The 17,826-nt window shown below is 35.8% G+C and overlaps 1 protein-coding gene across 6 annotated transcripts in view; it reads right to left on the minus strand.

The window, feature by feature from the left end:
• The window catches only part of LOC134361758 (tyrosine-protein kinase Yes), a 77,322-nt gene that overhangs the window by 18,228 nt on the left and 41,268 nt on the right, over nucleotides 1-17,826 (minus strand). For all 6 annotated transcript variants that reach the window (XR_010021474.1, XM_063076738.1, XM_063076737.1 and 3 more), the window contains 5 exons: nucleotides 9,360-9,632; nucleotides 5,856-5,955; nucleotides 2,854-2,952; nucleotides 1,569-1,672; nucleotides 1,327-1,476 (listed from right to left, as the gene is read on the minus strand). Coding sequence is in view for 5 of the 6 variants with exons in the window: in XM_063076738.1 (XP_062932808.1) it covers nucleotides 1,327-1,476; nucleotides 1,569-1,672; nucleotides 2,854-2,952; nucleotides 5,856-5,955; nucleotides 9,360-9,624 (718 nt within the window). In the remaining variant the exon portion in view is untranslated. The remainder of the gene's footprint in view (nucleotides 1-1,326; nucleotides 1,477-1,568; nucleotides 1,673-2,853; nucleotides 2,953-5,855; nucleotides 5,956-9,359; nucleotides 9,633-17,826) is intronic.

Below are 17,826 nucleotides of genomic sequence, written 5' to 3' on the forward strand. Positions count from 1 at the left end.
GACCAAATGCTAAATACATTTTTTAAGTTATTATTATTCCTAAATACTTATTGTGTTCCAGCCTACTGTGCTAATTCAGCACTTTACAAGTATCTCACATAAATGAGGCTTCGAAAACTTGATGCAACCTTCCCAAGTTCCCACAGTTAGTAAGTGATGGAGACGGGATTCAAACCCTGGTCTGTCTGCCTTCTAATTTCTGCTTTTGACTACTGGACTTTATTTATTACCAAAGAGAATGCTATCATTAATTACAAAAGAGAACGCTATCACTTATCTGTTAGAGGCATACCAAAAATCAAGGGAAAAGTTTATTTAGGGGACTGACCTTTTTTCTCTTTTTTGGTGGCTGGTCAGTGTGGGGATCTGAACCCTTGACTTGGTGTTATAACACTGTACTCAAACCAAGTGAGCTAACTGGCTAGGGGACTGATTTTTTAAATAAGGGAGACACAAAGGCAGGAACCCCCCGAGTCATAACGGCTTTACTTGTGAATCCTGCTTAGACAGACTTTCTTTTTGTAAATGACACACTCGCTGTCATTCTCATCCAGTAACCACACAAATTCATTCTAACAAGGGCAATCAAAAGTGATGTCAAGACTACTGCGTGATCAATGTCAAGATTACTGGTTGACTTGACAGACTCAGGTTGCAGCTCGCTGTCCTTGAAGAAGAAATTATCATGGATACTTTCCCTCCCCTAGTATCAATCATTTAAAGACTTTTAGATGCATTCATATCTTAAATTTGTATTGAAAAACTGAGACACAAGACTCTAATATTGACTACCTTTCAAAGGTCCTTGAAAGACAGGAGTATCTATAGTTGCTATAGATGCATTTTCTAGGATGGGAAAAACAAATCTCCAGACCAAATTTCACTGGATTTATACTTTAGGAAAACTTACATGATGCAGCCCAAGCAGGGGATGGTAATCCAAAAGGACAACTTAAATAGCTTTTAAGTTAAGTGTTTAGTTTTACCTACCTAGTGTCCATAAATAAAACATTTGCTTGCATGTTTTTAAATTTATTTTCATTATCTATATTGGTATTTACACGTTATGAAACGAAACTCCAATATAAACACTATGCCAATAAAACAAAGGACTCAAATGATCATAATTTGATTTTAGCACATTATCCAACAACTCAGTTAAGGTACTATCACTTGTCTTTTTAAAACTAGAATACAACGGACATTTACTGGGCACGTACTGTGTGTAAAAACTGTGTTAAACCTTAAGAGAAATGAAGATATAGATTTTGCCCTCATAAAACAGAACATAAGAAAATAATTTTTACCTTTGAAATATTCACCTACCTGTGTAGTGTTTCACCAATTTCTGCAGAGTATCAAACGGAGCTCTGGTTGTGATATAGTATCCACCACTGTCAAGCTTCCTAATCTTGTAGTGTTTCACATTGTCACCCCTTACCTCATCCCAATCACGAATAGAGAGGGAATAAGCACCTAGGAGAGAAAATGAATCCTTTTACTATATTTTTCTGAAAATACTTCCCAAGGAAATTTTTATCCTTATATTAATATAACAATATGGATACCTTTAGTAGTTTCACTCTCTCTCACTAAGAAAATACCTCGTTGATTCCCAGGATTCAGAAGCAATCTTTCAGCATCTTTTCTCCCCATTTTGCCAAAATACCATCTGGAAAAAAAATAAAAAGTGTTCTCAGCTGGAAAGGTATGAGGGTAAGAAAAATTATATATTAGTATCAATAAGAACAAAGTGGGTTAGGGTGGATGATAAAGCATAGCTATAGAACATAGCTTAAAAATAGTAAATCCTTTTGTCGGCGACAGAAGGAAATACTAACACTATAGTAAGAAGAACAGAGGTGGTTCTGCATTAACAGTGTTATCATCTGTATTCAGTAAGATGCAAGTATACCACACCCACATTATTAGAACTCTAAATTTGTGTGGATTTTATTATTTAATAAAATTTTGTGAATAGAAATGACAGTCTCTGCTGTGGAAGAGCTCAAAGAATATTGGCATAAGACAAAAGAAAAAACATGAAGTGTCAAATGCCACAGCAGAACAGAGAGCTAATGAGACAAATTACATAACATTAGTAAAAGCAAACAAATATTGACAGAGCACCTATTATATACAAGGCACTTTGTTAAGTGTTATGATGTAAAAATGAAGTAGCATTTATGGATTCCAGATAAACTAGTTTGACCTAAAGGTGAACTGAAGGTGAACTTTTTTAAAGTTGCAAGATCAGTACATAGAACCCCCATAAGCCCCAACTTGGTTAACATTTCACTTTGTGATACTCTTTCTCCCCCTCTATATATGTATGTGTTTATGCGTGTGTGCACACACGCACACACACACGCACACGCACATATATTTTTTCCCCTCTGAACTGATAGAGAGTAAGGTGCAAACATGCTGAACCATTACCCCTAAATACTTCAGGGTGTACTTCCTAAAAGACAAGCATACTTTCTTACATAACCATAATTCAAGAACCTAATCAAGAAGTTAACACTGATACAATACTACTAACTGAAGGTAAAATTTAAAGTGACTGAGTATGCAGAGAATGAAAAGGGTTAATATAATTTTAAAAAAGAAGCAAAAGGAGAGAGACTAGGCATAACGCAGTATGACTGATGCAGACTCATTTATGACCCTACTCTAAGTAGATACTATGACATTAATTATTAATTTTCAAATAGCATCTATTAATAGGATACATGAGCCGTATTAAGACTGGTATGTAATTGCGTGTGTGTAAAGTTGTGGCTAAGTGGAATGTGCATTAAAACATTTTAAAAATAAAAATAATTAATAAAATATGAAGCGGTGCCATACTCTTCTGCCTGAATGGAATCTGCAGGCGCTACATAATTGCTAGGGATATAACCATTCTTTCCTGTAGCGATTGATCTTGCTTCCCACCAGTCTCCTTCCCTGCAACACATAAAAGAACAATCACCACAAGGTAGACTATTGCCCAAGGTACAATACATTCCAGTGTTGTCTTCTCTCTGAAGTAGACAAAAGGTACTACCTTCCATTTTTTATTGACGCTTTGATCAAGAATTAAACACAAAGAACGATATTAAGAAATAGGTACGTGAATTAAAGGAATAAGACTAAGCAAATGCACAATTGCATCCTTTTCAAACCAAAAAAAAAAGAAAATACTGCACACTTTTAGTTATGAGACCTCTTTTTTATGTAATTCTTTCAACTTAAGACAATAAACTACACTGAATGAAACAACTGGGAGGTAAATCTTTTGAATTACTCACTTTTGACTGAATTTTTCTTTTTTAACAGCTTCATTGGAATATAATCGCATACAATAAAGTTCCCCCATTTAGATGTACAGTTCAGTGGTTTTTAATACATTCTTAGAGTTGTGCAATTATTGCCACGATCAATTTTAGAACATTTTCATCACCCCAAAAAGAAACCCTACACCCATTACCAGTCACTGCCTACCTTCACCCTCCGCCCATCCTACCACTGGCAACCACTAATCTGCTTTCTCTAAGAAGCCTATTGTGGGCATTTCATATAAAAGGAATCATACAATATGTAGTCTTTCATGACTGGCTTCTCTCACTTAGCATAATTTTTTCAAGGTTCATCTATGTTGTAGCATGTATGAGTAGTTCATTCTCTTCTTTTTTTTGCTGCTAAATGCTTTTCTCTTTAACAATACATAAAATCGTAATGTTCTTTTTTAGTCATCTTAAGAAAAAAATCACGATGCCCTAGCACTCCTGCACCCAAACAATTGATAATAAGCAATAATAATTAAAAACTGAATTTCAGAAATGTATATTTATAAAAATTTTATCCATAAGTATTCTAGTAAGACTCAAATTAAATTACAATTCAGAACATGAAAACTACATGTGGTATGTAATATATAAGCCTTGACTTCTCCAAAATTAAAGTGAAAAGAGCAAATATTATCAGTTTCTAATAAGGAAGATATATATGGGACTCACTACTTTACCAGAGATAAGAACTGAAAATAAGCTGTGTAAACTGAAATTTTTATTTTTTTAATTTTTATTTTGATTTTTTTTTGTCCTTTTTTGTGACCGTGCTCAGCCAGTGAGCGAACTGGCCATCCCTATATAGGATCCGAACCCGCGGCGGGAGCGCTGCTGCCCTCCCAGCGCCGCACTCTCCCGAGTGAGCCACGGGGTTGGCCCGTAAACTGAAATTTTTAAACGCTCATGGTGAATCTGCTCTCCAGAAATGAAATGGAAAATCGTTTGATAATTCAAATATTTACAAACTCATACATTTAGTCTTTGGTTTCCCAGTATATACTAAGTACTTTCAGATACACAAACTGAAAACTTAGTAATTGATTCTGCTAAGAATTCATTGATCCACTCAAACATTTACTGAATACTTAGTAAGTAACAGACTTTACAAAAGGGTGTGCTTGAAACAGAGGTAAAATACGACACAGTCCTTGACCTCAAGGAACTCTAGAGTATAGTTTTGCAACCTCAGCACTAATGACGCTTTGGGCTTGATAATTCTTTGTTGGGGGCGTTGTTATGTGCATTGTAGGATGTTTATTTACCATCATCCCTGGCCTCTACCCACTAGATGATGGTAGTAGCATCATGATTGTGACAACCAAAAATGTCTCCAGATACTGACAAATGTCCCCTGGGTGATTCTGCCCCAAGTTGAGAACCACTGGTCTTGAAGAATGACAAGCAGGCAACAAATTACAATTCAAAATGTGATGAGAGCTATGACTGAGGTTTGCACAGGGTTTTATGTAAATATCTAAGAAAGACCCTTAATCTAGCATAGCAGGGGTTGGTGACTGGGCCAGGCAGAAGAGGAAGAACGTAAGGAAAGGCATCCTTGAGAAGAGATAGATGAACTATATTTTGAAGGATGAGAGGGGTTAGCCAGACAAAGGAAAGAAACAGAAAGATGTGAAGTCTGTCCAGAAAAAAGAAATACTATGTTGAAGGCATAGAGAGGGTGAGAAACCCTAGTGTACTCAGAAAATTGCAAGTTCTTCAGTATGGCTGGGTGGTGGAGTGAGAAACTAGAGAAAGCACATAGTAAATTCTCAGTGAATGATGGCTTATTGCTGTTGCTTCTATCTTGATGGCAACTGGTAGCTGCTGAAGGATTTTAAAGCAGAGACAGGACCCTATTTTCTGTTCTGGAACAGTAACTGGTGGCAGATGGGAAGAAAGATGGAAGGAAACATGACCGGAAGCAAAGAGACCACAAAGATACATTCTGAGAAGTTACAAAGTGGGTGTTATGCTTGCTAATGGAATCATGGAATCTATTTTCCATAATAAGCATCGAATTTTCTGTAGTGGGCCACTAGGTGACAAAAAGTCTAAGAGTCACATAAGGAAAAATCAACCTCATTTGGTCAGTTTGGGAGTATGGGAGTTCCTTACCCAACTTTTTCCCTTTGTTTTTCTAGGAGAAAGAGATAAGATCTTTAAATCATCTGGTGCTTAAATAGAAACATAGAATTCTCCTTATATTTTTTTCCCACTCACCCACCTCTAAAGACTTTTAATTTTTTTTAAGTAATATACCCCTCAATACCTCTTCATTCTTAAATCTCTACTGTTTATGGCAGAACCACAGCAGCACAGTTTGTAGCAGTAATAACTTCTGGCTACAGCAGTCATATCACGCCATGTGTCTAAAGAAGCCACATGCATTGTCTGACCCAGAGGGCAGAGACCCATCCCCCACCACTCCCATCTCCAGATCTGCAACCTGCCCAGTGATTTCAGTGTAAATTTCAGGTTTCTTTCAGTATTTCTCCCTCACAAAATATTCACAACACTTACGTATTGTTAATTATTTGAAATCTTTCACCCTTTTTAAATGAAAGGTCCTCTGTAGTTCTAGCTTCATAATCATATAAGGCCACAAATATAGTAACACCACCTATCAGAGGAAAAAAAGACCAAGGTAAATTATATAGATAAATTAACAAAAGAGAAATAAAAAACTATTGCCAGCACATAAGCCTAAAGACAGTTTTCTCCCTAGGCTCCAGAATCTATTTTTAGAAGGTGGGGCTGTGGGCACCTGGAGTTTCCATGTTAACACTGTACTCTACAAATCCTAAAATTCTGTAGACTCAGAGAAACAAATTTAATTTTGACTCATGGTAGCAACATGTCTGGCTTGAAAAGAGTCAAATTTCAAACCGATGGGCAGAAAAAGCACTAACGAGCACTGGAAAGTCCTGGCACTGATCTTCTCAACTTCTAAACAACTGACAGACATTTCTGCCTAATCATTAACAGTAATATCGAGGGTTTTAGTAAGAGTATTTGTTACATACTTAACACTTAAAAATAAGAATGTCATGTTTGTCTCAGAAACTAAATGGTATGGCTGATATGAATTATAAAGTATAAATTCCAAAAATAACTGTCATATTTAGCATTATATGCAGATGCTTAAGATTAGCACTGAATAGCCAAACTATTATCTGAAAATATAATAAATAACAGTAGAACAGTTGTATACAATATGCATTGCAGTACTTACAATTATTCAAGGCAGATATTCTCATTAAAATCCCATAACTAACATTCTTTTTAAAAAATTTGTATGTATTTATCATGCACAACACATTTTGAAATATAGTATACATTGTGGAATGGCTAAATCAAGCTAATTACCATATGCATTGCCTCAGATACTTTCACCATTTTTTGTAGTAAGAACACTTAAAATCTACTCTGTTAGCAACTTTCAAGAATACAACACATCATTATTAACTATAGTCACCACGTTGTACAACAGATCTCTTGAACTTATTCCTCCTATGTAACCGAAATTTTCTATCGTTTGACCAACATATTCTCAAGTGAATATGTATCAAATAGAATTTGAACATATTCTACTCAATATAATTCCACTGACTTGCCAGATCAAGTCTTAGATTTCAAAACATCCATCAATATTCTTTAGAAATGATAGGAAAAAAGGCATGTAGTAAAACTACAAGTAGACTAATAAGTCCAAATGCTATGAAAGGTATAAAACAGTATAAAACCTACTACCTCCAAGCACAGAGTAATAGAAAATCAAAGGTAAAAAATATAATCACGCACAATACTATTTACCTGGCTTCTTTCCTGAGTTTCAGTCATATATCAATCGCCTGTCTGACATCTCTACTTGAATGTCTGATAAGCACTTAAAGTTTATTACATACAAAATGAAGCTGTTGCTGTTTCTCCTCCGACCTACATTTACTCAAGTCTTCCCTATCTAAGCAAATGGCTCTATATACAAATCAGGTACTAAAGCCAAGTCTACCTACTCAGTTCTATATCCAAAACATTTTATTTATCTACCTTCTATTTCCACTCCTGCCACCCTAACCCGAGTCCTTGTCACCTCTCTCTGGGACTGCTGGGACTATTGACGGTACTAGCCTCCCACTCTGCTTCTATGGTATTGCTTTCCTACCATCCATTCTCCCCACAGCTGCCAGACTGAGGTGTTGTTTTGTTTAGTTTTTTTTTTTTTAAAGGAAACCTAATCATGTAAAACCTTTATTTAGATCTCTTTAGTAGCTTTTTTCTGAATAAAACCCTAACTCCTTACCAGAGTCTGTGAGGTTCTGAGTAACCATGGTCTCCTAACTCTTCAATCCTATAACATACAATTCGTTCTCCCTGCGCTGGCCTCCCCACTAATTCTCAAAACTACCAAGTCCATCTGTACCTCCTGAACTTTGCATTTGTTATTCCCTCTCCCTAAAAAGCCCTTTTCTCAACTCTGCACGTAGATTATTCTCATCAATCAAATCTCAGCTCAAATGATCTCTGCTAGAGGTGATTTCCCCTGATCAACTACAGGGCCTTTACCAATAATTCTAGTTAAGTTCCCTCATAGCACTTAAGAGCCAATTAACCATCGTGTTTAGTTGTTCATTCACTAATTATTGTCCAACCCTTATTATGATGTAAACTCAGTCAGGGCAGACACTGTATTTGTCCTGCTCTCCTCCCTATACCTGGTAAACAGACACTCCGTATTTGTTGAGTTAATAAATTAACACGTGAATGGAGTATTTCACATAGGTAAACTTTTTCAGGTTAACTAATGGGTGTGTTTAAGTATCAACACTTATTTTAACCACTTAGGATTACCATCTTTCCCAAACACATAATCCTGAAAATTAAACTTTTGCCAGTGACTGAGAAATATCATTGTTGTCCTCTATTATTGAAGTATTTAGAGTTAGGGGGCTGAAATAAAGATAGTAATAGATTCTTTGATGTCCATAACTCCCCAAATGAAGTCTAACAGAATTAGTGTATGGTAGTCTTTTGGCCATTGCTATCCGTCCAGAGGAGAGTAGACTGAAGAGACAAATTTACAGTCCAGGCTTATAGAAGAGATTTCTCTTTTGCCCCCACTGGCTGTTAATAAGGACATATGCTGCTCAATTTGCAGCTGGCAGCTGTCTTGCCAAGCCTAAGAATAAAGCGGACACTCCAAGAGCTGTGGGAGAGAGATGAAAGAAACCCAAGTTTTGATGGCATCATGGAACTGCTGGATCAAGGAATCCTGGAGCTAACCCTACCTTTTTAAGCCAGCTGTGCTTTGTTACTTTAACGGAAAAGCATCTTGATATGGAACACTTTACAAAATAGCTCATTTTCTCTCTTTTTAAAATTTCTGAATCTGTTTTTTTTGGAGCACTTTGTTTCCATGAAAGGTGGTTGTTCTCTGAAAGAATATGATAACGTAATAAACGGAGTTCTAGAATAGGACATTAAACCTTAGCTCTCCTACTTATTATCTGTGACTCTAAAATAAAAAATCATTTAAACTCTCTGAGCCTCAAGATTTTTCTTTTTTAAATCAGTAGTATCTGAAAGAAACATAGTATTATTATTATTACAATGCCCTTTAACTAACATTTATTAAGTAACTACTATAATACTGTAATACCGGAAATTACTTTACAATCCTGAGAAATTATAAGATTCTTGAGGGGGAAGTATATATTTTTAATCTTTATATTCCCAGTGTCTGCCACACAGCAGGTACTCAATAATTATTTGAATAATGAGTTAGTGAAATAATTAATGGTAGAACTCAGTACATAATCACCATCAGATTATAACCAAATTATTCAGAACCATGTCCATGTATACAGTAAGACTTTAGTTTTCATGTTAGAGACTCTAATTTTCACATATAATTATTTGAGAATGCCTCCAGTAAGATATTTTTCTTAACGGCAGACAAACCTTGAGTGTGTATTGCCCAAGGCTGTGCTCTCAAACACACAACACATTTGTCCATTTAAATCTCACCTGTTAAGCCAGTAGGATATGAACTAGGCACCACTGAGAATGAGGAAGATGCTCCTCCAAAAGGTGTCACCCCTGAGGATCCTCCAAATGGTGTCATGGAACGACTGCTAAAATTAACTGATGTTCCCTTTGCTGAAGATGACGGAGCCACTGCAGTGTGTTCTGCTCCATAATGGCTGAGGCTTGTACTGATAGGCTCTGAAGTGTTTTCAGTTCTATATTCAATGGCTGGACTTTTGTTTTCTTTACTTTTAATGCAGCCCATTATCAAATCTACAGAGGCAATAAGGCAAATATTTTAAGAGTCAGTGAGCATGAAGAATACTTCAAAAAGATACAATTCAAAAGTTGACTTTAAACAAGGCACTTTCTCCAGCAAAAATTTTGAATTACATAAAACAGAAAAAAAAAAAAAACCACAAACAGCTGAAAATGAAGCCTCTTCCCTCATTTATTTTTATTACAATTCTGTTAAAGCCCGACTCCATTCACGTCATTCACAAACTCAACCACTTTTAATAGTCCAATGACAACATGCCACAGCATGTCGGGAACACCACAGGCTCTGAGCCAGAGAGGCCTACATTTGAATCCTGGCTTCCTACTTAGTAGCGGAGTGATTTCAGGTATATTGCTTAACCCTTCTGCACCCCAGTTACCTTGAAGAAGTATCACCTACCTCATATGGTTTACCATGAGGATTAACTCAACTTTATTACAAGTTCTAGACAATACGGCTACATCGTGGGTATTAGCAATTACCCACTATTTCGTATTCTTTCTATCTATACCAGCACTATGCAATAGAAATATAATCTAAGTCACAAATGGGAGCCACATACATAACTTAAAATATTCTAATAGCCATATTTTAAAAGTATAAAGAAACAGGTAAGTTAGCTTTAATAACACAAGTTAACACTTAAACATGGGTTTGAACTACACATGTCCACTTGTGCACAGATTTTTTTCAACCAACCAGGGATCGAAAACATAATATTTCCATGTGGTACCCGTACACGGAGAGCAATTTTTCCTGTTTACAGGTCCACAGATTTTGGTATAGGCAGGGGTTCTGGAACAAATACCCCACATACGCCCAGAGATGACCGTATATTTTATTTAACCCAATGTATCTAAAATATAATCATTTCAACATGTAATCAATATAAAAATTTTTAATAAGATGTTTCATAGTCTCTTATTTTTCTGTACTAAGTCTTAGAAACCCAGTATGTATTTTGCACTACCAGCACATCTCAATTTGGACTAGACACATTTCAAAGGCTCAACAGCTGTATGTGGCTAGTGGCTACCATATAAGACAAAGTAGATCTCTACCTTTTCCCTTCCCTATCAATAGACACAACCCCAATGCTTATCAAAGATATCTTGACAATATTTCCAACTTTATCCCTTACTATTTTCTCATACTTATTTTATGTTAACACGTACAAAAAAAAATCCTATATCCCCAAAACGTATGCCCTGTGCTTTCCCATTTTTAATGAGTTTTTCCCTCTAAAACTGCCTCTTGTCCAAAATACTCTTCCCGCATCTCTACCTGCTAAAATCCTATCCATTCACTGATGGTCATCACAAGTGTTGCTTTTCCATTCAGGCTTTCTCTATAATTGGAAAATATCTACTTCCTTAAAACCACCAATGTATATTTGGGGAGATTCTCATATGGGACTCTTACTTTATTCTGTTTTGTATCCTAATTTTTGCTTACTGACCTAATTCCCAACCCACCTCCAAATTAATGGCAGTACATTCCTTAAATGCTAGAGTTGCACTTTGTACCTTACTCATCTCTTGCCCACTGTATGGTCTACCAGTGTGACGTGCACACAGCAGAGGTTTACTAATATTACAAAATCTACAACAGTCTATCGAACTCCTACAGAAGCACTAATGTAGATTTCACTAATTCATTTACTTTTAAAAGTCACTCCTATTTGCAGTTTTCCCCTTCCTATGACACTCAAAAGGAGGTAGGTGAGTAATAAGATGACTAACTCATAAATTCTGAAAAACTAAACATTTACAAACTCGGCTGTATAATATTAATTTTAAATGTAGTTGTAAATATTAAAATAGAAGCAGTCTCTGAATCTCAGGATCAGAAGGTTTTCCGAACACTCTCTTAAATGGGCATATTCTAAATATGGGACGGTTAAGTACAAGTATTAAACATGACTGGGTCTAAGACTTTAAATATATACTGAAATACTATGAGGAAATTATAAGCTAAATATATAAAAGGCAATTGCTACTAAAAGTATTAGAAAAAAGTAAACGTAAATAATTTCATGATCTGGGATTGGAAAAGTCTTTAAAATCATAATATAAAAGTATAAACCTTAAAGGAAAAGATTAATAGATACAATCATGTAACTTCCATATGGGGGCAGAGGTGGGGACAAAACCTCTTAAGCGAAACTAAAGATATAAGAAATAGGGAAAATATCTTTGTACTTGCTCATGCTCTTTCTTGCTCTCTCAATATACACATAAATGTACACATATGAAAGAAAACTGGTTGATATTAATAGACAACTTTTATGCAAGAAAAGAAGATAGCTCCACAGAAAAACAGGAAAGCCTATGTAGAGGCAATTCACAAAAAAATATGGAAGGTCAATTGACATATGAAAACACATGCAAACTTCCCAGTCTTTTAATGAATGCAAATTAAAGCAAAATACCTTTTTTGCTTACCAGATTAGAAAATTCTGACCCAAATCTCAAGGCTGAAGGTAAATTTTAACCAACAATCAACATATATCCACAAAATATGTTAAACTGAAAATATATGAAAATATCAGTAAAAGGAATTTTCAAAATTACCTATATCCAAAGTCTAAACATTAAAAATATATTTTTAACAATGACATAAATTAGACTTTGAAAAAATAACAGTTGTATGAAGGAAAAAAAATTATGAGGAAAAGCTAGCAACTACTGTAATTTATTTTAAATTTGATAGCAGGTGACTGCAAAACACCATGTCAATCACAACAGAGAGACTACTATAATTACCCGCCCACTTGTTTCCATTCCCAGCTTCCTTAATTCCTCATCCTCACCTTCTTCCTCACCCAGTAGGAACCTTCTCTACTGAGTAACCTCCCTGTAAGACACCACACCTACCTTCAAGTCCTCTTCCTTCAACAGTCACACCTTTTTTTCCTCACACTATCAAGTCTTCCATTACTACTTTAACCTGTCCTCCAGCCTCTTTTTCTTAATCCAGAGTCTTTGGCGCAACTCCTCACATACACCCAGTTACCCTTTTCAATAGCTCTGGGACAGACCACCATCTTCAACCCAGTTCCACTAGCACCCCAGTATCAACACAAAGGAGTCATCATTACTGCCCATCACATTTAGAAAGGTTACTAAAAATGTAAATCACAGCCTACATTTGTAAGTAAACTTCAGGTGCAAGATGAGTTCAACAGATTTTTACGGGTTGTCTTAGAAACATATCATTTAAAACACTTACATGGGAAAGTCTCTTCTCAGTTTCAAGCTGCTGACTGACAGATATATACATTTATTAACAACATATATTAGACACTGTAAAAGGAGCTGAGGATGGCAATAAATGGTCCCCTTTCTTTAAAAAGGTCACAAATAAGTGTAAGAAACACAGTACTATAAAATGTGAAAAATGCTAGAGTGAGAAAACATGCTAGACTGGAGGTATGTACAAAACACCACGGGAATACAACAGAAGTTATCAGCTCTACCGTGGGTACTTAGGAAAGAAAGTTTTGCAAAGGAAATAGCATCTGAGCTAGGTCCTGAAGAGTTGGATATTTAGGGAAAGGAAACAGGATATCCCAGGAAGAATGAAAAATGTGCAGAATGGCTCAGATGCTTGAAGAAGCACGGTGTATTCTGGGAACAGAAAACTCTTCTGTGGCACGAGTGTAAGGGGGTGTTTGTGAGCATAGCAGGACAGGAAGCTAGAGACAGAGGAGAATTTATAAAGGATAGTTCACTACGCAATAACTTTTATACTTTACCTAGTAAGCACTAGGAAGCTATTCAGGGATTTTAAAAAATATAAGTAGTAAGAGAAGATACTTATTTTTTTTTTTGTTTGGTTGGGGTTTTTTTGTCTTTTTGTGACTGGTAAGGGGATCGCAACCCTTGGCATGGTGTCGGTCGCACCGAGCTCAGCCAGTGAGCGCACCGGCCATTCCTATATAGGATCTGAACCCGCGGCGGGAGTGCCACTGCGCTCCCAAGCGCTGCACTCTCCCGAGTGCGCCACGGGGGGGGGGGGGGGGGGGGCGATACTTGTTTTTAAATAACTATAACAGAAAGGTGAATCATAGGCTGGAAAGGCAAAGTAACAGTAGTAGTCAGGCAAGTTATAAAACTACTGCAATGACCCATGTCAGAAAGGACAAATCAGGAACACTGTGGGGCCAATGATGAGGGGAAAATGAGAAGTGTGTAATAAGCAGAATAATCAAGTTTAGATGATCAGGTGAATATGGGGAGAGGCAACATGAAGAAAAAGTCATTTGTTCACTCTACAGTATTTATTGAACACTTTAAAAGCAGTAACTAGACATATGTGTTAAGGGTTTGATGACTCCAAGTTTTTAGGTTGAACCAGGTGGAAAGTTACACCACAACTGAGGTAGAGGAGAGAAGAACAGTTTTTCGGACCAATGAGTTCAGTTTCAGATATTTGTTTGGGTGCTTATGGGGCATCGTGTCATGAAGTCTAGTGAGGGATTGATAATAAGTTCAAAGCTCAGAAGAAGGTGGAAACCAAAGAAAGACTAAACAAAAATATTTCCACACTTTCAACTAAACCTTTTGAAGATAATAAAACTGACCCAAGGTACCGATTTAGAAGTAAAGAATTAATACAATGTGGAGGTCACCTACATGCAAGGATGGACAGGGAAAGAAATTAGGAAGCTACAATTAGAGTTGGAATACTTCCATAAATATAAAAACATAGTTGGAAAAGATGATAATCAACTTTAAGACAGTGGAATGGGTTGGGAAAGAGTTTCAACTATATCTGTTGCATTTTTTTTTTCCTTAAAAGAAACCTGAAGCAAATAGAGAAAAATGTTTCTGTGTCAAATGTGGATAATAGATATTACTCTTTTTGTATGTTGAAGTATTTTATAATTTAATAAAGTTTTATCAAGTAGAATAGTACAGTGAGAATAAAGAGACAGAATTTCAGGAAGAAAATGGCTAATACAGCACTATTAAAGACCACAATGAAATCAAGTAGCATTTAAATTGATTTTAAAAGGCCAACTGGTTAGTAATTAGGAGCTCACTGGCAACTTTAGCAAGAGCATTTGTTAACAACATGAAGATAAAAGCTAAGATAAAAAAAAAACCACAGTAAGTTGAAGAATAAATTAATGACTAGGTCATGAAAACATGGAGAATTTTTGGAACGTAATATCTTCAAAAGTTGGGAACACACACTTATTATCAAGATACTTTCTATCATTTCTTTGTCTAATTCACTGATCCTCTCCTTCGGTCTTAGTGGAATCTCATACAACAGACACTTGGTTACTCAATGGCCACTCTCCTCCTCCTCTGACAAAAGAATCCTGATTTTGCTCGCCCTCCTTCCAGGTGCCAAGTCCTTCAGGGGAGGTTCAGCGTCTGTCCAGGCCTAGGTAGTAGTAATCATTGATTTAAGCCACTCATGCAGTCTTATTCCTTTTGTCAGATACCTTGTTGAGCCATGAGCATGGGCTTCTAGGAAGTTTTCCTCACTTATAAAAAGGAATACAAGATGGGAATATTGTTTTCCTTCCCTAGACATTGTCATCTGTGATGCCTAAATCTGGGACAGCCATTTGGAGACCACCAAGTACCCGTCAGAAAACAGTACATCAGTGTACTGAGAATGGGAGGGCAGACACACGAATGGAACTTGGGTCCATACTGGTGCTGTTCAAGTACTGAACTAAATAACCCTAAGACACACGTTAGCTCCAGAAATTTTACTATGTGAGATAATGAATGCCTACGTATAAGCCAGTTTTAGTTTGGTTCTCTGTTACTTGCAGCTGAAAGTATCTTAAGTCATATACTACTCAAATCACATGACAATGCTTAATATTTGAGATCTCTTTTCAACATATCAGGATTTAACAGCCTAGCAAAACAACCACAAAAATATCCCAAACTTCCCTTAAAGTGTTTACATAAATCTAAGATATCCTTAAAATTGTAAAATTCATAGCCTACAAAGATAAGATTAAAATCTTAAGCAAACTATTTCATATAGATATGCACTTAAATACTTGCTGGAAAACAAGGATTTAACTGTCACTTTGAATATTACTGCTATTCCAGAGATTTTTTTGAGTAATATGAACTTATTTAGAAATTAAAATGATGGGACCACTTCTTTCAGGCACTATCAGAAATTCTTTACCTGACATGTTCTTTTCTAAAAAATCCATTTTTATGTATAGTTTACATACAATAAAATGCACCCAGTTTTAAGTACATGGCTCAGTGAGTTTTGGCAAATGTAGAAAACTGTGCAATCAACACTATAATCACAATATATGATGTTTTGATTATCCCCAAAAGTTATTTTAATTTTTTATTTTTTCTGTTGAATGGATGTTTATTTCCTGGATTTACAACAAATGCATGGTTTTATTTGAACAAAAAGCACCCTTTCGTTATTTAATTTTCTAGATAAGTCTTTGAAAACAATGCAGGTAGTAAAGATTATTTGCAATACCCATATTTGATGCATCATCTTCACAACCATACAGTTCAATGTGAAATTTAAATTCAGCCAATAATTGCAAGGTGACAGTTTTATCTACAAAGCCTCCATTTCTATTTCAACCAATTTATTTAATGGAACAATTTAGAGTACTTGTTTGAACTGATCCAAATAACATTTTTTTAAAAAGGGAGATAAGTTTGAAATTCATCTTAATAATAGAAACCCATTTACTGTTTTTTGTCATTTAAAAAAATTATTTATAATAAACATATCATTATTACAAATTGTGATTTTTCTTTACGCCCTTTACCCAACCTATCCCTTCCCAATCCCCCTCCCCCCACATCTCTAGTACACTGAAAGTCCAGGGAATTCTTTAGGGCTCCCAAAAGTTCTATTATACCTTTTCTTAGTCAATCCCTAACCCCAGTCCTTAGAAAATCCAACTGATCTTGTTTCTCTAACTGAAGATTTATCTTTTCTAGAATTTCATATAAATAGAATCATATGATATGTAGGTCTTTTGTATCTGTCTTTTTTCATTTAACACTGTAGAGCTAAGAAACTTCCATATTGTTGCATATACAAGAGGTCTTCAAAAGTTCATGGGAAAAGATTATAAAAAAACTATGTATGGATTGCAAAGTTTTTGTCTGGAACAAAATTAACTTTTACCAACTTGTTATAACATGTCTGAAACAGTATCGAGTTTGAGACATTAAGAAGGATAAGACATCTGCTTGAAAAGAGCTCCTAACAGAGCAACATGAATTCTGCTAAAATTGAAGGAAGAACAACATCAAATACACGGTGAACCCCAGGTAGAAGAACACTGAAATCACTGATGCTTTATTAAAAGTTTATGGGAAAAAAAAAAAAAAGTTTATGGGGACAATGTCCCAAAGAAATCAGCAATTTACAAATGGATAACTTATTTTAAAAAAGGACAAGACAAAGTTGAAGATGAAGCCTGCAGCGGCAAACTATGCACATCAATTTATGAGGAAAAACACAATATTGTTCTTGCCCTAATTGAAGAGGACCAGCAATTAACAGCAGTAAAAATTGCCAACAACACAGACATCTCAACTGGTTCAGCTTACACATTCTAACTGAAAAGTTAAAGTTGAGCATCCTTTCTGATGGGTGCTAAAAGTGTTGCGCCCAGATCAGTTGCAGACAGGAGCAGAGCTTTCAACAGAAATTTTAAACAACTGGGATCAAGACCATGAAGCATTTCTTCAAAGAACTGATGAAACATGGTTTTATCAGTATGATCCTGAAGACAAAGCACAATCAAAGCCATGGCTACCAAGAGGTGGAAGTGGTCCAGTCAAAGCAAAAGTAGTCAAGAGCAAAGGTCATGGAAACAATTTTCTGGGATGCTCATTTTGCTTGTTGACTTTCTGGAGGGCCAAAGAATGATAACATTTCCTTATTATGAGAGTGTTTTGAGAAAGTAAGCCAAAGTTTTAGCAGAAAAATACCCAGAAAAGTTTCACCAGAATCTCTTTCTCCACCATGACAATGTTCTTGCTCATTCTTCTCATCAAACAAGGGTGATTTTGCAAGTTTCAATAGGAAATCATTAAGCATCCACCTTATAGTCCTGATTTGGCTCCTCCTGACTTATTTTTGTTCCCCAATCTTAAAAAAACCTTCAAAGGGCTCCCACTTTTCTTCAGTTAATAACAGAAAAAAGACTGCATT

Source organism: Cynocephalus volans, chromosome 13, assembly GCF_027409185.1.
Source record: "Cynocephalus volans isolate mCynVol1 chromosome 13, mCynVol1.pri, whole genome shotgun sequence".
Lineage (NCBI taxonomy): Eukaryota > Metazoa > Chordata > Mammalia > Dermoptera > Cynocephalidae > Cynocephalus > Cynocephalus volans.